The sequence below is a fragment of the Peromyscus maniculatus genome, chromosome 7 (assembly GCF_049852395.1).
Source record: "Peromyscus maniculatus bairdii isolate BWxNUB_F1_BW_parent chromosome 7, HU_Pman_BW_mat_3.1, whole genome shotgun sequence".
Taxonomy (NCBI): Eukaryota; Metazoa; Chordata; class Mammalia; order Rodentia; family Cricetidae; genus Peromyscus; species Peromyscus maniculatus.
This window is the reverse complement of record NC_134858.1, coordinates 69,213,100-69,234,415: the sequence shown is the minus strand read 5'-3', so window position 1 is coordinate 69,234,415 and position 21,316 is coordinate 69,213,100. Positions and strand designations below refer to the sequence as shown.

General features: G+C 48.6%; 1 protein-coding gene across 3 annotated transcripts in view; it reads left to right on the top strand.

The window, feature by feature from the left end:
• Cgnl1 (cingulin like 1) overlaps nt 1–21,316 on the top strand; it is a 151,529-nt gene that overhangs the window by 116,330 nt on the left and 13,883 nt on the right. For all 3 annotated transcript variants that reach the window (XM_042281226.2, XM_006973784.4, XM_076576656.1), the window contains 5 exons: nt 547–651; nt 4,818–4,970; nt 5,833–6,003; nt 10,845–11,006; nt 14,734–14,823. In XM_042281226.2, coding sequence (XP_042137160.1) covers nt 547–651; nt 4,818–4,970; nt 5,833–6,003; nt 10,845–11,006; nt 14,734–14,823 — 681 coding nt within the window. The remainder of the gene's footprint in view (nt 1–546; nt 652–4,817; nt 4,971–5,832; nt 6,004–10,844; nt 11,007–14,733; nt 14,824–21,316) is intronic.

Genomic DNA, 21,316 nt, shown 5'->3' with positions numbered 1-21,316 from the left:
CATACACATCTTTCTGAGGCTCCAAACACCTCTAAAGACCTGCAGAGGCCATCTTCACACCACCATTCGGCTGACTCACTAAAGGCATTCTTTCTTTAACACATAGCTGCTATTTTTGGAGATTTTAGCAAACCAGTTATCCAATTTACCAGAGCTTTGTTTGGAAGCTGTTAAGGAAAGAGGCGGTGAGCAACAGCCGTGGAATGACAGAGGGACACACTGGGCACCCATCAGGACACCTGCACACTTTTACATCAGTGCCTTGCCTCAGTCTATCCCCTACCTGGAGTTTCTGAATCTCCAGGGGCAAAGCTTGGGTATTTGAATAAAGAAGAAAAAATCACCAAGGTAATCCAGAAGGTCACCTATGGCTAGACATGGGACTGCAGAGATGCACGCACACACCCAAGAACCCAGCTGTTCCTCACGTTGATCCCATGCCAGGTACACAGTGACCATGGCCATCTTTTGTCCATGGACACAGAAGGCATCAGAGCACATCAGAGTGTGTGTCTCTGTTTCTTGACTGTCTGTCTCTCCTTGTAGAGTGAAGTCCAGCAGCTAGAGGGAGCCCTTGTGCACGCCAGACAGGAAGAAAAGGAAGCCACCTCGGCCAGAAGGGCCTTGGAGAAGGAGCTGGAGAGTGCCCAGGTAAGCCCTGAGTCTTGCCTTCCTCAACCATGTAGGTAGACATGGCCACTGGGCCCGTCCTTCCAGGAAATGGCTTCCATCTGTGGAGCCCCCCTGAGTCTCAGACTCCCCATCTAGACTGGTGGAGTCGGGGACAGTGGTGCTATCTGGAGGTGTTTCAATGGTCACACTGGGCAGATGCTGCAGGCAGGCGTGTGGTGCATGGAGTCAGGACTGCTGATGAGCATCCTACCAAGCAGGCCAGCTCCACACCATGAGCTTTCTGGTCCAAATGCCACTGTGGCACAGTTGAGAAGGCCTTGCCCTTGCTGTGAAAGTTTTACAGAGATAAAATACAAATAGTATGTGAAGGCAGGCTCAGCCTGTCCCCGAGGCGGCATGGAGTCGCCTCTCGGCAGAAGCCAATTTCCCTCCTCCTCTGGCCAAACACGATCCACACCGTGCAGTCCTTCAAGGCGGCTATTAAAAGAAGCAGGAAGAAGTCATTTCCTTGAGACCAGATAGCTATCTCCCTTCAAAAGCAGGAGGTTCCTAGAAAATGAGATTTTCCCATTTGGATGTCAGGAAGATTATTTGAAGTCCGCTGTAGTCAAAGCCAGCACTGACGTTGTAAATTGACTTTTGCACAGCAGCCTCAGTGGGATCCGGGGTTTGTCCTCAGTTTACCCCGCCCCCCCAGGTTTTACAATGCTGTCCAAATATCCCTGGGCTGAGTTTCTGGGAAGGTGAGGGTGGAGGGGCTGGCTCAGACTCGAGACGGTTGAAGTTTCGCAGTGGGGACCCACTAGTCTGCAGGGTCAGATGGGACAGCACACCAGAAAAGATTCAAACCCGGAGCCATGTTTCAGAGCTCTGAGCGCACAAGGCTAGTTCCCTTAGCCAGTTAACTCCTGTGGTGATGAGCAGGATTCACACTTGGATGTCACCAGTTCTGGCTTTCGCCTGGGTGCTAGGGGTCTGCACTCAGGTCCTCAGGCTTGTGTGGCGAGAATATCGCCCACTGAGCCAGATTCTGGGGTCTCCTTTGCAGCTTTCCCCTCGGGGGCAATGCTGAGCGAGGTACCATAGCCACTGAGATGATGCCACTGAGGCTAACAATATAAACCCATTGACTGATAGTGGGACAAAATTTGCACATGCCTGTGGCAGGAGGGTCGTTACCAAATGGGTTGTTCTAAGATGCCAACTTGGAGGGTGTACAATGGCGTCCTTGAGCTTGGGGACCACTACCTGTTACTGGCTGCAGAGCCTTTGACTATGTGACTAAAGTCGATAACCAGTGGTCACCGAGCTCCTGGATAAAGGACAGGAGGAAGGTGGCTTCTCAGAGGCCTTGGAGCACAGTAACTATGAGCCGCTGGGGAAGAAACAGAGCTTCCCCCTGATGCTGTCTCAATATGCAAAAGCCCGCTAGGACAGGAGGGAGAGGGATGGAGGGGGAGCACCGAGAGCCTTCCTTTAAAATATATATATATATATATATATATATATATATATTAAAAAAAAAAAAAAGAAAATGAATGCCTATCTGACTGCCTCTTACATCGGACTCGGGACCATAGTGGGATACCCCTTACACAGAATGCAAATTCTAGCCCTTTCTAGTGGACTCACGGCTTTTGGAACAGATTGAAATCCATAAACTTGAATTTGAGAGTTATTCCAGATAATTTTAAAATGTCCCACAATTTAGAAATGTCACCTAGAAACGATGTTCTGCCAACTCAGTTATCTAAGAAATATGTTCAAGAGCCTGGGGGTATACCTCAGTAGTGTGGAGACTTGCTTATCATGCACAGGACCCTGGATTTGATCCCCAGCAAAAAGAAAACACAACATTTACACACACACACACACACACACACACACACACACACACACACACACACGGGAGGCAGTATTGAGAGACAGGTTTTCTAAAAGTCACTGCTGCAAAAAATATGTCTCATTTACCCAAAAAGAAGAAAGCTTGGGACTTTTGGAGTGTGTGTGTGTGTGTGTGTGTGTGTGTGTGTGTGTGTGTGTGTGTATGTGTGTGTGTGTGTGTGTGTATGTATGCGAGCACACACGACCACGCAAGCATCTGTGAAAGCCAGGCGTTGACATTGGGATGTCTTCCTCTAGTGCTTTCCACCTCATTATTTGAGACAGGGTCTCCCATCAATCCTGTAGCTCCCCATTTCAGCTAAACTGCTGGCCAGTGAGCCTCCCACCGCGCCACCGCCCACCCCCAGATCCTCCTGGTTTCTACCCCTTCACCACAGGGGTTACAGGTACCCAAGGTATGAAGTATCTTATGGCATTTTCCAGTGTTAGTTGTAGTAAGTATCCCAGGCAGAGAATCCCCTCTTTTCCTGTGTGGACTTTGCGATCTGCTGTAGCTAGCACACGAGAGCGAGTATTAAGATACAAAAATCGCCTAACTGAAATGACTGTCCTGAGAAGTCTGCAGATGTTGGGTGGGGTCCGGGGGTCCAGACATGGAGTGGGTGAAACTGAGGTGCTTCAGTGGCGAAGAAGAAGGGCCTAGGCATAGAGTGAGGCAGAACGTGGGGACCATGGGAGGCTGTGGAGCCCCGGTTGACATGTCTGCTGGCCTGGAGACTCTGGATTGAGATCCAGGGGCAGGAGTGAGATGCTCCTTCCCGGGCCTGGTGACCCTCTCTACTTTCATGTCTTCCTTCCCCCTGACTTTAGTTAAGGTTGCTTCTGTGAGCATGGGTGAGGAGTTTTTCACTAAGCAAGGGCGATTTGCCAGTGGCTACTGCACTGAAGAAAATGATTCTCACACCCAGGCAGGCAGCCATTGACTGCCTTTAGTTCCTCAGGGAGGGTAGGGCCTGTTGAGTCCCCTCCCTGATCCATGATGAGGTGCTGAAAGGGAATTCACTTTTTGTTTGTTTGTTTGTTTTTGAGTAGTACTTTGTGTGTGTGTGTGTGTGTGTCTGTGTGTGTCTGTGTGTGTCTGTGTGTGTCTGTGTGTGTGTGGCCCTGGCTGTCCTGGAACTCACTCTGTAAACCAGGCTGACCTCAAACTCACAGAGATCCGCCTGCCTCTGCCTCCTGAGTGCTGGGATTAAACGTGTGTACCGCCACTACCTGTGGGTAATTCACATCTTTGAGATGTAGTTCTTTAGCGTTCCCTCCACAGGATGGAATCAACCTCACTGGGTGGTAACAACTCCTCCCTAAACCAGAAAACAAACTCCAAACAGCAGCCCCAGGGTTTGAGCCTTCTGGTGTGTGCCCAGCTGTGGCTGCAGTGGGCCGATTATTCCCACACTTGCCTTGGAGTTCCTTTCTTTGACGTTGGTTCCCTGTGGGGGTGAACTTTAGCAGCCTGGCAATGTTTCTGCTTCCTAAAGCACAGCCACCCCACCAGAATTCAGAAGGGGAGGACCTCCCCAGGGTTTTTCACACCCATGCAGTCTGCTTGGCATGCATACCTAGAGTATACTCTGCAAATGTGGGGAGTGCCTGGGATGATTCAGAAATAGCTTCAAGATGTATGACGTACTACATACATGACCTACTACATGTGGCAGCAGGTTATAGACTGCTAAGCACTGTTCTATACAGCCTCTTGCAAGGACACAGGCGAAGCAGGCCTTAAGAGATCCTGTGGCACACACCCTTAATCCCAGCACACAGGAGGCAGAGGTGGGCAGATCTCTGAGTTTGAGGCCAGCCTGGTCTACAGGGCCAGTTCTAGGACAGCCAGGGCCACACAGAGGACCCCTGTCTTGAAGTGTTCCTGAACTAGGCTGGAGACTGAGCCCAGCTGGTAGAGTGCTTGTTGGGTTGGTTTTGGTTGGTGTACACTATCATTGTCCTGTTTTGAGAACAAACATTCAGATTTGAGGGTCTAGCCTGAACCACGCCAGTCACTGAGGCTGCTTGATGTACTTCCCTAATGTATTCTTCTGCCTCTGTTCCTGTGGAGGTTGCTGGTTTAGTCAGTTTTGGTCTCTCTCTTTTTTTGGGGGGGAGCCCTGATTCCCTTGATTCTTTCTCTTCTCTGCCTCCCCACCCCCATTGCATAGAGGTAACAGGTTTCACTACTTTTACTACTTTTGTGGTGTGGCTGTGAAATTCCCCTTGCCACCTGTGGCAGAGAGTAACCAGGCAGGCAAGTGACCCGGCTGTATTTTTCCTTCTGGCTGCAGAGAGCCCTGAGCCAGACCTCCCAGGAGCAGAAGGAACTACGAGAGAAACTCCAGGATGAGATCGAGCAGAAGGAGCAGCTGAGAAAGCTGAAGAACGAGATGGAGAGCGAGCGGTGGCACCTGGACAAGACCATTGAAAAGCTGCAGAAGGAGGTGAGGGGGCAGGAGGCAGGGCAAGGGTCACGTGGGTCCCAGGAGAACCCAGCACTTTCTCCCGGGAAGGCTTAGGAAACCCACAGTTCCCTGAAGCACAGATGCACCTGGACCTTGCAAAGCCCCTGCAGCCAGCCATTCTTTGGACTTGCTGAAAATTCCAGAGACGGAGAAACTTGTCTAAAAAATAAATGCCGAGAGCCTCGGCTCTGAGCACCTGGTCACTTGCTAACAGTAAGCAGAGATGGCCTGGCTTGGAGACACACTTAACCAGTGTTCACTGAACTGGAGTTGAGGCTGTAGACAGTCTGTCTGCATAGTCACGTCTCTCTGACATACCCGAGAGTGCCAAAGGCCGTTTCTAAACCCTGAGACTTCTGTCCCTCAGCTCACCTCTGCCCCAAAACACTCACAGGGAAAGGCCCAGAGTTGACAGGCCCCCTGCCTTCCAGGAGTGCACACAGAAGGCTGCCATCTTCTGACGCCTACCCAGTACAAGGTATTTTGCTAGGGACCTCTTTCGCTCTAACTCGAATTCTATGTCTGGTATTATCTTAACTCTGGAAGGTAGGTATGATTTCAGGGTTTCCAAAAAGGACGGTGCCAAGGCCCTCAGTGGCTAAGGATGTGCCGCCATCACACTGGTTAGTGAAGAGCAAAGCTGTGACCTCAGGATTACGTGTCCGGCCCCTATTCACTCCTCCATGCTGTCACCAAGGCAGGGTTAGCCAGGTCCAGACAGTCCAGGGCCTGAGCCTCAGAGAAGGCTTCAAAGGTAGGGAGCAGAGGAGGTGCTTTCCATGTTGGAAGGGGCTCCAGATGGAGCCCGGCAGGACCATCTCATACCACGCTACTTCCTTAGATGGCGGACATTGCCGAGGCCTCCCGAACGTCCTCTCTGGAGCTGCAGAAGCAGCTGGGTGAGTATAAGGAGAAGAACCGCCGGGAGCTGGCAGAGATGCAGACTCAGCTGAAGGAGAAAAGCCTCGAGGTGGAAAAGGCCAGATTGGCAGCTGTGAAAATGCAGGATGAGGTAATGCCTGCCGGGGATCCTCTCCTTTATCTCTTCCTTCAGCTTGCTTTGCCAGGCTTCTGTTGATGGGGTGGGGGTAGGGGCGGTGCTTAGGGCAGCTTTGGGCTTGCATATTCTCCATTCTCCAGTGATTACAAGCAGATGGCATCCCAAGACACAAAACTCCCACCATCGGCTCCGAAGTGAAACAGACACACCTTTAATTGGGCCACGTTCTGGTTTGGTCCAAAGTTTTCTGCCTGAAAAGATGAGCCACTTTTTATGGAGCAAGAATGTTGTGTCCCTCTGTGTCCAAACATGTCATCCACATCCGTGCTTTCCTTTATCCCTAGAACAAGATGGCACGGGATGACTAGATTCTAGTAACAAACATTTTTTTTTTTTTACAGATTTAATTATTTATGTGTGAAAGTGTTTTTCCTTGTGTATGTGTCTGAGTGTTTGCACACACGGATGTACGGGTACCCATGGAGGCCAGAAGAGGGTGTTGGATCTTTGGGAGCTGCCCGACTTCAGGTGTGGGTGCTGGGATCCAAACTCTGATCATCATCACTGAGCAGCAAGTGCTTTTAGCTACTGAGCCATCTCTCCAGGCCTGATAATCATCTTTTGACTTTTCTTGGGGTGGTCTTGTAGATAAGAATTTGATAGCCACAGTAAAATAGACTAATAGATGTCCTCGGGGACTGGGCATGTGGCTCAGTAGGAGAGTGCTTGCCTAGACTTGGGTCAATCTCCAAGTCTTAGGAATTTATAAATGCTGAAATAATACTATTTTTGTTATTTATTTATCATTGTGGGTGTATGGTGTGTATGCAAAGGTTCGAGTGCCGGAGTGAATGTGTGGAGCTCAGGGGACAACTTTGTGGAGTGGGTTCCCTCCTTCCACCTTTATGGGGTTCGGGGATCAAATTCAGATTGTCGGCTTGTGCCGCAAACATCTACCTGCTTGAGCTGGCTTGCCTGCCCTAAAACATTCATGGTTTTATACTTAAGAATGATAGACCGGGCGGTGGTGGCGCAGGCCTTTAATCCCAGCACTCGGGAGGCAGATGCAGGAGGATCTCTGAGTCTGAGGCCAGCCTGGTCTACAGAGTGAGTTCCAGGACAGCCAGGACTGTCTATAGTAATAATAATAATAATAATAATAATAATGATAATGATAATAATAATAATAGAGCAAAGAAATGCAAATGTTGCATTCTTGACCTGGAAAATGAATGGGGCTGTTGGGTGCTCTTTTTTTCACACAAAGCTGGAGGCTCTGAAGCACCATGGTTGCCTATTTCTGTCTGTCTGTCATGTCCGTTCTCCTGCCCCATGCTCCTGAGTGCTAGGATTACAGGTGTGAGCCGCCACACCTGACTATTATTCTAGCCTGTGCCAACTGAAGGACCTTGAGCAGCTGTCTCTGTTTTCTCAGCATCTCTCTCTACATTAGCGGCCTTATGATAAACAAGATAATGCATGAATGACATGGTGACATCTCCTAGGTCCTGGACATTGGATACACATTTCTCTCTTTCTCAAAGCTTCCCCCTCACATACGCAGTGTGAGGAGCCCACAGGTTCCACAGAAAAACAAGTTTTCTTTAAAAACAAAAAAACAAAAAACTTGTAATTTCTTTGATGATCAAAGAAAGGTTTCCCGAGTCAAGGCTGAACCCATCAAAGAACAATGGATATTTATTACATATTTCCAGACCGCTTCTGAAAGGACCCTGATAGCAGATCCTCTTTGCTTCAGGGTTACATGATACAGGACGCCAAGAAAACTGAACTTGGCACATTGGCATCACAGTTCTCTTTGCCATAAAAAAACATTTTCATTTTTACAGCACATGGGTGAAGGGGTTCAACATTTGCCAGAACACAACAAATAACCTGGTCTGTTTTAACTTCAGAAGACCACAGTGTCACTGTGACCCTGCACAGGGATCCACATGGCTGTTTGGATAAAGGTTGTTAGGCTAGACACTTTGGGGGAGAAGGAAACATGAAGATTCTCGAGACAGATAAAGAAGCAGCAAGCCACGAAGATTAAGTAAGTAAGGCCAGATGGAGACCAGGACTCTTTATTTAAGAGAGAGAGAGAAAGAGAGCGTACTGGGGCTGGAGAGATGGCTCAGCAGTTCAGAGCACTTCCTACTCCTGCAATCCCAGCACCCATGTCAGGAGGCTCCCAACCACCTAGCATATCAGTCAGTCTAGGTCCCAGAGATCCACTGCCCTCTTCTGGCCACCACAGGCACCTGCATGCCTGTGTACATGCACATACACACACATAATAATTTTTAACCAGAACACACACGTGTGTGTGTGAATGTATATATACATCTTCTTCTTTAAAAAGATTTATTTATTTTATGTGGTATGAGCACTCTATCTGTAGGTATGCCTGCATGCCAGAAGAGGGCATCAGACCCCATTATAGATGGTTGTGAGCCACCATGTGGTTACTAGGAATTGAACTCAGGGCCTCTGCAAGAGCAGCAAGTGCTCTTAACCACTGAGCCATCTCTTTAGTCTCCACCTCCTCCTCCTCCCCCCCCCTCCTCCTCCTCCTCCTCCTGCACTTCTGCTTCTTTTTAAGAAAGTGTTTGCTATATGAAAGCAGAGATGGCCCTTCTTAGGTTTTCTGTTGGTGTAGCCCTTCAAGATACTTTTGTATTTGAATGGCAGACCGATTCCTCATCTCTCTGAAGGGAAAGGAGGCAGATGCCACCCCTCTAATATTGAAGTCAGAATGTTTAGAAATGAATTCATAAGTCAAGACCCCTCCAGACCCTTGGATGACTCGAGTTTATCTCTGTTCCTCCTTTCCCTGAGTGAAACTCTTTAGCTGAAAATTGCTATGGGCTTGCACAGCGCTGCCTACCAGCTGCCCTTGCCTTGAGAGCAGTGGCCTGGCCACCCTTCTGCTGACGAAGGGAGACCCGGAGCTTCTGATGAGGGTGACCGACCTTTAAGGAAGTAAGGCTTAAAGTTCACCATCTCTGGTTCATTTTCGAAATCCTGTCTAACTACACAAAGGTGGCACTGACTGGATAAAAAGTTACTTGCTTACTTTCATTTTCCTTGGCAGATATTAATTACATACAGCAATGGGTCTCCTTGTGACATTTCATAGACGTATCTGATGTCTTTTGATCACCTCGCCACACTCGTCCCTTCCCTCCTGCTGACCCCCTTCTCTCCCCACCCAGCCTCCCCTCTACTTTCACATCTGTGCGTCCCTGTCTGTTTAGGGGTGCTTTTAGGAAGGGGATGAGGAGTTATCTACAGGACCATGGCTGTACCACTGAAGAAGGTGTCTTTCTCTCTGTGAGCAACCGTGGACTATAAATCAGGGAGGGGTGGGGTGGGGCTGTGAAGCTTAATTCCAGCTGCCGAGTGCAATGGCTATGTCAAGCCTGTGACAGTATTCCACGGCACTCTGCCTCTTCCTCTGGCTCATCCATTTTTTTTTTCTGTCTCATCTTCTGTGATGTCCTCAAGTGTGGGAAGGGAGGATGCAGATATCCCATGTAGGACTGTCTTGCTTACTTTTGGTTCAGGGCAGGTTTCTCTGAGATGCTCAGTGGGATGAGTAGTCCTTATCTGACATGCTTGAAATACTAGAAATACATCTAGCATTTCTGAATTCAGAGATTTTGGAACATTTGTGAAGATTTTGTCATTTCCAGTTCAAAAAAAAATCCACAATCCAAATGTCTTTTAGTTTTGGATTTGGAGTATTTGAGTTTTGGCTTTTGTTTTATTTTGTTTTGGCTTGGTTTTAGTTTTTGGTTTTTGGAGACAGGGTTTCTCTGTGTTGTTTTGGAGCCTGTCCTGGATGGATGTTGCTATATAGACCAGGCTGGCCTCGAACTCACAGAGATCCGCCTGTCTCTGCCTCCCGGGTGCTGGGATTAAAGGCGTGCGCTGACCATCCAGCAGTTGTCTCCTTCCAAGTGGGACTGTGCTAGAAATGGCTGGGGTTCTGCCAGCCTCCAGTAGAATGCAATGCTGAAGTCCGCCGTCCTCGGGCCGGATTTTCCGTGAACTCGCTGAAGGAATAAACCTCTGTGGTGTCCTCTTCTTAGCACTGTGCCTTCTTCTCCATCTGCAGAAGGGTTTGATATTGGCAACGAAGGACTCCGAGTGGAGCCTCCCCGAGTCAGCCTACCAGGTTGGGCTGTTTGAGACATTCCCACTGGCCAGTGAGGCTCCTGGGACCCAAACTGCAGTTATACATTCCTCAAAACTATTAGATGAGTGCCACCTTGTGGACGAAAAGAGCACTGTAGCTGTCGCTGATTTTCTGCACCGCAGTGGCTGTTGCCTAATGAGTGCGATTATGTTCTTGGATTTTGTACCTGCTGGTTGCTTAGAGACCATTAATTCAGTTTTCATTTTAAACCTCTCTTGAGACGGCACCAATACAAGAACACTTAGCTACTTTAGTGACTTTCAAGTAAGTGGTTTTGACCCCGGCTCATAATAAGAAAGGCGTCATTCATGCAATACATACATCCATACATACAGATATGTTAACATCTAATACAAAAACATCACAATACTTGTTCATACTCTGATTTTTTTATGTGTTCTGTGTAATTGAAAGAGTAGTCAACATCTAATCAGTTGAATTTATAACTTAGCAGTTTTCTGCTTACAACGGAAAAACTCTCGTTTTATAAAATGGAAAGCCAAAGCCTAGAGAGAGGTGGAATTTGCTCCTCTCTGCTTCGGAGTGGGCCTGTGCACTCTGTCTTCTGGCCTCCTTGAGGCAGGCATGTACCTGGTGCGCAGACGTGTATGCAGATATGTGTTATGTATCGAACGCTCTCTCCTTCTAGTTGCGCCTCAAGGAGGAAGAGTTGCGGGACTACCAACGAGCTGAGGATGAAGCGCTCACCAAAAGGCAACTTCTGGAGCAGTCGCTGAAGGACCTGGAGTACGAGCTGGAGGCCAAGAGCCACCTCCGGGATGACCGCAGCCGACTCCTTAAGCAGATGGAGGTGTGTGGGTACACGTCTGGGCCACCAGGGGAACGTCTCCTATGTAGGAAGTCTTGGGTTTTCACTCTTTCTAGCTTGGTGTTTTAAGATCTTTTCTTGTTGGGGGGAGGCAGTTTATCGTGTTGTAGTGTCAAAGCTGGAAGGAGTGAAGGGTACAATTTAGTCTAATGGTTCATTGCTTTGAAGAAGATATAAGCTCATCCCCAAAGAACTTGGCGGACGGCGTTATGTCCCTTCAGCAATGTTTTCACTACCAAGGCTGCAAGACTCCTGACTGTCCAGTCAGGATGCACACTGTGCCTCAGACCCCAAACCACCCAGTCCGTTCTTATTCCTGGCCCATCTTCCTGCGTGTGTATGTACCTAGAGCTATGGGCAAACTATGGTCCAGTTCATTGCCGTTTCTGAAACTGCCCAAAGCAGTCACCAGCTGGGGGTGAGTATCCACAAGCTAATACATAATGCTGGAGGAAAAAAAAACATATAAATAAAATACCAGAACCCCACTGTTCATGGTCCTCTGAGATGATGGGAAGAACCTGAATTGCTAAAAAGGAATGATTTCAAGAGAGGAATTGACCCTAAACCAGAAACATATGCTCCCCCCTGCCCCCAGTGGAATTTAGAGAGTAAGAGAGAGACTGAAAAACAAGCCTCAGACTTTGGGGGAGACATTAACATTGTCAGGGTTTGGATAAAAGACAGGCGTGGTGCTCAAGGCCAGCAAGAGATGGCTTAAGCTCAGAATCAATGAATTCCTCATTCAGCTTTTTAAATAAACAGAAATAGCTTTTTAAAGCCTCCGGGGTGCTTTGTAGTTTGTATCTAGGAAGTGAAGTTTGAGCCAGTGGAGATTTTATTAGATGGGCCTTTCTCAGAGACCAGAGTAGCCTGACAGCAATTTTACTGCTTTGTTTATGAGGCTGCTATATTTTTCTAATATTTTCTTTCTGATCCCTTTAGGGAGCCATTTTCAGATAAGCTAAGGTCAACCTAGTTAACTAGAAACGGATTGTTCTAGGGCCTAGACACCCTGGTTAAAAGCAACCAGCTGGGTTAGGGAGCTGGCTTGGGTGGTAAAGCATATGCCATATAAGCATGTGGACCCCTGTTCAGATTCCTGGCACACATGTAAAAAGCCGCTCATGTCAGTGTGGACCTGTAATCCCAGTGCTAGGGGGGCAGAGACAGGAGGATGCCTGGGGTTGGCCAGGCAGTCTACCCTACTTGGTGAGTCCCAGACCAATAAGAGACCCCTGTCTCAAAAAACAAGATGGAGAGTAACTGAGGGAGACACCTGACACTGACCTCTGTGGTCCACTTGTCTGTTGTCCACACACACACACACACACACACACACACACACACACACCAAGTTGAAACCTATCAAGCAGTGAACAAGGAGCTTTGGTATGATGGGCTCTGGCTTAGACTTCATATGTTATCTGAATAGTATGGATTGGGAGCAGAAAAAGAGCCTGACTAAGAACCAATTTTGGGGGCTCTGGAGAGACGGCTCAGCAGTTAAGAGCACATACGACTCTTGCAGAAGGCCTGGGTTCAATTCCCAGCACTCATGTTGGGTGGCTCACAGCTTCCTGCAACTCCAACTCCAGGAAATCCAATGAGCGCCCTCTGCTGGCCTCTTCTGGCACCTGCACTCACATGCACATACCCTCACACAGCCGCCTAACTAAAAATAAAAAATAAGTCTTTTAAATATAAGTGATTTTAGCTGAAATCCGAGCTTCTCCTTTGAGTCCAGGATATTCTGACATTTCCTCTGGGCAACTTCAGGTCTTGAAACAGCAGTACAGCTGAATACCACTGGAGGTATTTCTCCACTTGTTCTGCAGTGGTAGCTTCTAGAGGTCCTGCTACCATGAAAGGCACCTGAGGGGAGTTGCTCTAAGAGGTGACTGCCATGGCCATGTTGCTATGACTCATGCCTTTCCCATTCCTTCATTAAAACGTAACTAATTTTCAAGAACTCACCCACAATGAACATTTTTTTTTTTTTAATTCAGCCCCAGGTGGCTGAAGCTCTGTGAATATGTTGTGATTTCTGAGTGATCTGGATGGATAGGAAACTTCAGGCAGGGGCCAGCCATGTCCTGAGGTGGTTTCTGGGAACTTCTGCTCCCAGGAGAGAACTTTTGGGTTTCTTTATAGGTTTTTCAATTATTTTATTTATTATTATGTGTATGTGCATGCAAGTGCACACCACAGCATGAGTATGAGGGACAGAGGACAGCTTTGTTGAGTTAGTGCTCTTCATTTTTATATGGGCTCTGGAGTTTGAACTCTAGTCTGTCTTCGCAATAAGTGCTTTTAATTTTTCAGCCATCTTGCTGGCCCTCCCTGAGGGTTTGATCACTTCCTGACAAGGCCGTTCATTCACTGACAGTTCATCATTCACAGGAGTTATGAGAGTTTCATTTCTATTGTTTATGGAACCATTCTTGGTTGTCAGTCAATTCTGGTGGTTTCATAGATCATACTTGCACACAAGGGCTGCCTTTGAAAACTCAAAAGGTTGGGTTTTAAAAAAGCATCTGTTGGGGCTAGAGAGATGGCCCAGTGGTTAAGAGTGGGTGGCTGCTCTTCCAGAGGACCCATATGGTGGCTCACAACCCCACCCGTAACTCCAGTGCAAGGAAACCGATGCCCCTCTTCTGGCCTCCACGGGTATTATACGCATGTGGTACACAGTCATGCAGCAAAAACACCCTTATACATAAGATAAAAAAGAGTGAAAAAATGTTTTAGAAATATATTACATTTAAAAAGCATCTACGGCTCCAAGTTTACCCAGACCTGTGACAAATCTTGGAGACAAGAAACACAGGTTCAAGTCCCCCAGCCCCAGGGTCAGAGCATTCTGAGGTCCGAGCGTGGAAACCTCTCTCTCTCACACATAAAACTACTTCAAAATACTTCTTTCTTAACTGTCAGTGATATTAGACAGAGACCAGAGGGACAGATGGTTATTCCTCTGTGATGGTGAATTTCCCAGAACTGACCACCCCTGCCCTGGGTAATCGGTGTAGGTTTAGGACTGTCCACCACACAGTTGCTCATGGCTACTCTTAAAGAAGAGGCAGGCCAGACGCATGTGCTTGCACTCCCAGGAGCAATCCTCTTGAGCATGAAGTATTTGCAGGAGCGTTCTGGATGGCTTCTCAGACTGTATGTTGACTTTAATAGGGACCGGTTTAAGATACTAATATAATATATACTAACATAACTTTAGTGTTCTTTGGGGCTTAGGGTAATGCCCTTTCTCCTTTTATATATTTTATACATGCCCAATTATATCCCCAAAGCAACAAATATGTATGAGGGCTGGGGGTGTAGCCCAGCTGGTAGAGTATTTGCCTAGCATACAGGAAACTCTCTGGGTTCAGTCTCTAGCACCCAACATACAGGCACACTCTTGTAATGCCAGCACTTGGGGGGGGGCAGTAGATGCAGGGAGGTCAGGAGTTCAAGGTAATCCTGGACTATATAGCAGGTTCGAGGCTAACCTGGGATATATGAGAAATGTTCTTGCCATACAGCTCAGGATGAATCCTTTAGGAAGGAAGAAAGGGAGGTGAAGGAGAAAAGAAAGGGATGTCTTATGTTCCCAAGCCCTAACAATAATCAGCTCTCATTTCTTTCATGGGCCCCCCTTGCTCCTAATCCTGTGTAAGTGAAGAAACCTGTTTATGTGTCCCTTTCTCAGGACAAGGTGGCCCAGCTGGAGATTGAATTGGAAGAAGAAAGAACCAGTGCTGATTTGCTGTCAGAGAGGATCACTTGGAGCAGGGAACAGGTACGAGGGAGCTATCGAGGGTGATGCACGGCATCATGGAGAAAGGACGCAGGAGAGGCTAAACCTGAGGATTCCTCAGAGCAAGGAGGAAACATTCTTGCCATACAGATCACCATGGGAGATTCAGCCACTAGGAGGCTTAGCATTGTCCGTTCAACTCAGAGCGACTAGGCTGGAGGCTTGGGGGCAAAGTGCTGTCATCACCGGGCTGGCAGCCCCTGTTCAGAGCTGAAGCTGAAATGCTCTCTGGCTTCTTTGCCACCCACCCTTCTGATGCGCGCAGGCTTCCTTGGAAAGCGTGGTACTCAGGGGCTATGGGATGGGTCAGTGCAGGGATCTCTAAACCAGGCTCCTGGGCTCTAGTTCTGGTTCCTAAGCTATTCTGATGGTGGGATAGCATTCAGAAGCCCACGCAGCAGAGGTTGAGAGAGAGAAAGAGAGAGAGAGACTTCCTTGAATGCCAAGATACAGACAGATACCTCAACCTTGACCTTGGCTCCCCAAAGTTCTTACTGTGTTTCTTAAGTTTTCTTCCTGGACTTAGAGTTGTTTTGTTAGGTGTTCCTGCCGGTTTGGCTAAGGATCTGCGTCACCCGTCACCCAACCTGCTAAGCATGCATAATGACAGAAGTGCCTGTGGGCTTGTTTGGTCAACCTTCCTTGTGACATGGGCACAGTGGGAGGAATGGTGAGGACTGTGTCACCTTACCAATATCCAGGCGGTTAAAACCGGTTCCCAGTCCCCCGATTTACACCCAAAACAAAACACAGGCATGCTGAACCAGAACACAGTGCCTCCATTGCTGAGCCCAGGACCACGAGGTGTCTGGCCCCAGAATGACTTTGGTCTTTTCCTTTTCTTCTCACTGAACATGGTCACGGGGATGTGACTGCTTGCCTCAATGGTCAGTGTTGAAAATTTTCCACTGAGTCAAGAACTTGAGGTCCCTACAGGAGGAAGGATAAGGACACCAACCTGGGGGCTGCTGGGAAGGGCACTCCGTGGGCACTGGCGGGCTTTTCCTGTGCTGTCCTGTGCTGCCTCCCGTGGAGCTCTGGGAAATCCCCAGGTTACTGAGTCTATGAAAATGAGGCTGGGACTGGAGACGTAGCTCAGCTGGTACAGTAACTGCCCATCAAGCACAAAGCCCTGGGTTCAATCCCCAACACTGCATAAACTGGCATGGTCATGTATGGCTGGGATCCGAGGAATGCAGGCAGGAGGATCAGAAGTTCAAGCTCATCCATCCTTGGCTACACATGGAGTTCTAGACCAGCCTGGGCTACATGAGACCATTTCTCACACATCAACAAAGGCAAAAATGAAGCTATTTGTGTAGAAGGTTCTGAGGGCTCCCCTTTCCCAGGCCGCCACCATTCGCTCTATTGTCCTCTAACACTGTTTCTGTGAGGTAGAGGGAAAGGCCCAAGCTTGCTGTATTCTGAGGGCTCCCCTTTCCCAGGCCGCCACCATTCGCTCTATTGTCCTGTAACACTGTTTCTGTGAGGTAGAGGGAAAGGCCCAAGCTTGCTGTATTCTGAGGGCTCCCCTTTCCCAGGCCGCCACCATTCGCTCTATTGTCCTCTAACACTGTTTCTGTGAGGTAGAGGGAAAGGCCCAAGCTTGCTGTAAATGGAGGAGCTGAAAATCAAGTTCAAATTGATGTGGAAACTGATGAAAAACAAAAGCCCCAAGGTAGGTGGGTGCTTCTCCTTCCTTCCTCTCGTGGTTTTTGGCTATAGGGTCTTGCTATGAAGCCCAAGCTAGCCTCAAAGTCTCCATCCTCCTGCCTCAGCCTCTGAGTGCTGGGGTTACGGGTGTGTGCCACCATGGCTGGTGAGTGAAACCCGCAGATTGAGTTCTTTGACCTTTGATGCCTCCCGATTCGAGAGGGACATTTGAAGGGATGCCCTCCGCCTCTCCAGCAAGCGTTCTTCTCAAAGCGGAGGTTGAGCCAAGGCTGATTTTTCTGCCTTTAAAATAAAGGCCATGTGGAGAGAGCTTTGGGTATAGACAGACAGGCCCTGGCCAGTGGGGACCTTCCAGGGCCATGCTCCTGTGGCTGCCTGCCATTCTCACAGCAAGAAGAGGGGCACCCAAAAGCTGAACCCCTTCTCCTCTCCCTCGTCAGTTCTGACCTTCTGATGCCCCTAGCAAGGGCAGCCACAAAAGGAAAGAAAGTGGCATCTGTCCCCTTGAGTTCTATGAACAGTGTTTGCCCTGGGTCCCCAGCAGACTGCTACTGGGCACTGATAAGAGAAAGCCTGGGCAAAGATTCTTTTTAACTCTTGCTCTCTTTAAAAAGTTAAAGTTTTCTGTTCTCTACTTAAAACTCATTATTTCTAAGATCTTCTGAATTTTTGCTTCCTACCAATATATCTCGGACTTTCTCCTAGTCCCAGCGATAGGTAAACAGGCTAGATGAAAGGATCCCAGCAATATTAGCGGAAGGCTAGTCCTCTTTCAGAACCTTAGGTCTGACAAGGACGTCAGAGGTCAAATCTCCTGAACTGTGTAATGGGTGAAAGATTTGAGGCCCACAGCCAGAAAGGACTTTGGCCAGAGGTGTGTGGCAGCCGGCTGCAGAGGCAGCTCAAGCTTCCTTTTTCCAAAGGCAGTGTTTTAACTGCCAGGGCCTGCAGAACACAGCAAACAGGACCGCGTGCATGGCAGAGCGGTACATCTGCAGGATGTCCAACATGAGGTCAGCCTGGCGAAGGAGGTGAACACGTAACAAGTGCTTAGCTGACGGTACAATGGCACAGATACGAAACACCAAGTGAAGGACTCCAGCAGCCAGTGAGGGCAAGAGTGACCAGGGAAGGGTTTTGAGAGGAGTCTTAGCCTGGAGTCAGCTTTGAAGAAATGGTCTGGCTGAGAACAGCTCAGCAGAGCGGGCACGGCCTCCGAGCCAGAGCAGACTGGCCGGTAAGCTCGGGATGTTGAGAAACCGTGAATGCTCGCACACACTTCCGGTTTCCGTGAGGAAAGCAGAGGTGGCACCTTTGGAGAGGCAGACTGAGGCTGTTGAATGGTGTAATCCTCAAGGCAGTGGGAGGTATGGAAGGTTGTTCAGTATAACAGTAAAGCGCATACAGTGTTCTATAGGGTCAATACCAGAGCTGGGGGTGAGGAGGGGGTACCCCGAGAAGACCTTAACTGGGCTGCTCCTAGGGGCGGAGAAGGCAGCTGTGAGAACACAATATTCTATGCCTCTGGCTTTGCTTGTTACTCCCCCCCACCCCCCCACCCCCCGACCATACTTGCTGGCCCCATTATTTACTTCCCGAGTCTTGGGGGTTTTCTTCCATACATACTCAGGATAATAAATAAACTCAGAGAATCCTAATCAAGATAAATGTTTTCCTCACCTTTTGAGGCTTAGACTGGCTTTCAAACGTGGCTGATATTGAGAAGGAATAGATTTGCTTTGGCAGAAGGCCATATTTATAAAAGGGGCAGAGTGTCTGTCTGTTTTCCCACACACAGACCAGAAAGGATTCCATCTGACTTGTGTGTGAGCTGAAGAAAGATTCTCCGAGGAACTAACTGTTTTACAGGCTCTGGGTCTGTTTAAAGCCCAGAGAAGCCTTTTTACCTTTCTTTTTTCTTTTTTTTTTTTTTTTAAGATTTAATTTATTTTGTATATAGCATGTATGACCAGAAGAGGGCACCAGATCTCGTTACAGATGGTTGTGAGCCACCATGTGGGTGCTGGGAATTGAACTCAGGACCTCCGGAACAGCAGTCAGTGCTCTTAACCTCTGAGCCATCTCTCCAGCCCCTTTTTACCTTTCTTTCTCCAAAAACTATGTTTCTCTGCTAGATCCAGTAGCAGAGACCTATAAACCTAGCTACTCAGGAGGCTGAGGCAGGAGGATTGTCATTTCAAGGCCGGCCTGAGTTACAGAGTGAGTACAAGGTCAGCCTGGGCAGATTACAGTGAAACTCTGTCTTAGCACAAGAGGGCTGGGCATACAGGCCTGTGACACTACACTCTCCTACATCCGGGGGGCCCAGGTTCAACTCCAGTACCATAAAACCAAACTCAACGTTTCCACCCATGACTCCTGCCTACCACACTGAGGACTTGGAAGGATTTTCTTGCATGCTTTCTTGGCTGTTTCCATGGCTTGGAAGGTATAGTCACTGCCTACAGTCGCATAACTTGTAAGAAGTAGGGCCACAGTTTGACTCCATCCTTGAATCAGATTCTAAAGGTCTTCAAGTTAAGAGTAATATTACCCGGGTTGGGGGTGCGGCTCAGTTGGCAGGGTGCTTGCTTAGCACACACAAAGCCCTGAGTCCATTCCCCAGCACCTCATAGACTGGATATAGCCGTGTCTGCTGGTCATCCAGGTGTGGGTGAGAGGGTGAAGACAAGGAGTTCACGGCCATCCTGGTTACATAGCCAGTTTGAGGCCAGCCTGGGCTACAGGAGACCTTATACAATAACAACGATAATGGTAATAGCACTTAAGATACACAAGGGTTATTTTTTTTTTTAACCTCTGTGTCTTCTGACTCTCATTTTTGTAAAGGGCTCAGGTAGGCAGAAAGAGATCTAGCCTGTTGAGTTTTTAAACGTGCTGATAGGCTAGTATCCTGGCTCAGTGGGCATCACTGCGTATCCTGCTGTTGGTAGCTGAATGCACACAGCAAGGCTGGCCTTACCCAAAGGCATCCGCTCAGCCTTGAAAGCCAGGATGACACAGCACAGTCGTAGGTTGACTCATCCCGTGCCACAGCTGGCGGGCAGGGGGGAAAATACCAACTTCAAAAATTGGGGAGCATCGCCGTCTTCGCAGGGGCTGACAAGGCTGCCTTGTTGCCTTGGAAACCGCCAGACACATCCCAGTAGATAAAGCTGGAGGCAGGAACAGTCCCTTTCAGAAACTGCTCCTTTGTGGCTGGCTCACACCTGCTCCTCAGTTAGTGCCTGGGGATATAGGAATGAGTGATGAGACTCCAAATAGTCCCTTTTCAGGAGCTAAGTGACAGACCACAGTGGGGTTTCCTCTTTTAAAGAGACTTCAGGCTCAGAACGGCCTCTTACCATATCAGCTACTCCAAACTCCACTGTGCAAGCTGGCTGATGGTAATTCCTAGGATAGAATTCTAATCCCAGTCCAGAAGCATAGGCTTGCCAACCTCTTCACAGACCATTGACAAACCCAGTCCAGGAGGCTGCTATTATTAGCAATCATAAATATCTCTGGCTTTTCATTAGCCCAAAAGACTACAGCTTCTAGTCCTGAGAGCTAGCTCGGGTCATGGGTATTCTAACGCTGCAGGCTGCTAGAATCGTATCTGCTGTTTCCCATCAAAATGTTCCACAGTTAGCATTCATCCAATCCAGCTGCCATAGGTTGCTGCCTTCCATTCCTGTTGGTTTTAATTTGGCTGCAGAGTCTTGGTTCCGTCTAGTTAACAGAGCATGTAAAACACTAAGCTTACATGAAGTATTTCTCCACCCTCACACTTACTTCCCTGGGTCCAAACAAGGATAAGAATGTGACCTCAGGCCTTGGGCGCGGTCCTGAAGATCTGGGTGCTGAGTTGAGCCTCTGAAGCGATGACTCCTGGCACTCCCCCGGGTTTGTGGTGAAACCAGTCCTCTTGGGACCTTTTCTGTAACGCCATGCAGAACTCCTTGAGGTTTCTTCCCCAAGGTGGATTTATTTTAGAGTGTAGTGCCAGGCTGTTCTTTGGAATCATGGAGAGGAATCTGTCGTGTTTTCCAGGACTCAAGAAACACAGCATGCCTGGCTACTGTCACTGTTGGGATTTTTATGGCTGCGCTTTATTCTTTCCTGTTCTTCTGATTTATTTTAATAGCCCTCTTTTGAGGGGACATGGTGGGGTATGAGGAGTTACTATTTTGATTTTGCTTTTCATTTGCCCCCCTTTCTGGGAAGAGGGGGCTTGGACTTGCAGAGACCTCCAGAGATGCCCATGCCCACCCTGCCCTCCCCTGTCCCCTCCCCATCTTAGAGCCCTGTCATATGGGAGGTCTGTGTCCTGGTAGATGCCCCGCCTGAGGCCAGTGGCTGCTGCTGTAATCTATGCTCACAGCTGGGACCCAGCACTGGGACACGGCAGTCCCCATGCCCTCCATGCCCTCTCCACTCACTCCCCTGTAGACATTTCCTTTGGAACTCTACAGAATCTACTCCCCACCGACACTCTGCTTCCTGTAGGGTTTTTCCATACATCAAGAACTGAGGGATTTTTGTAAAATACCCAAGCTGCTTCCATCCAGATCTGATCCAGGCATGGTCCTGACTCTCCCATCAGAAAAGCAGGGTGATGGCACCTGCGTGGGAGTTTCCAGAAGACTTAACAGGCTCAGACAGGTGCATGGCTGGAACAGGGCCGTTCCAGTTACCCTAGTTACCTGCACAGCTGCGGGAGAGGCTGTCCTCTGCCTTTGATACATTTGTATTACTTCTCTTCTCAACCTGGGACCCCACCGCAACTTGATTTCTCTAC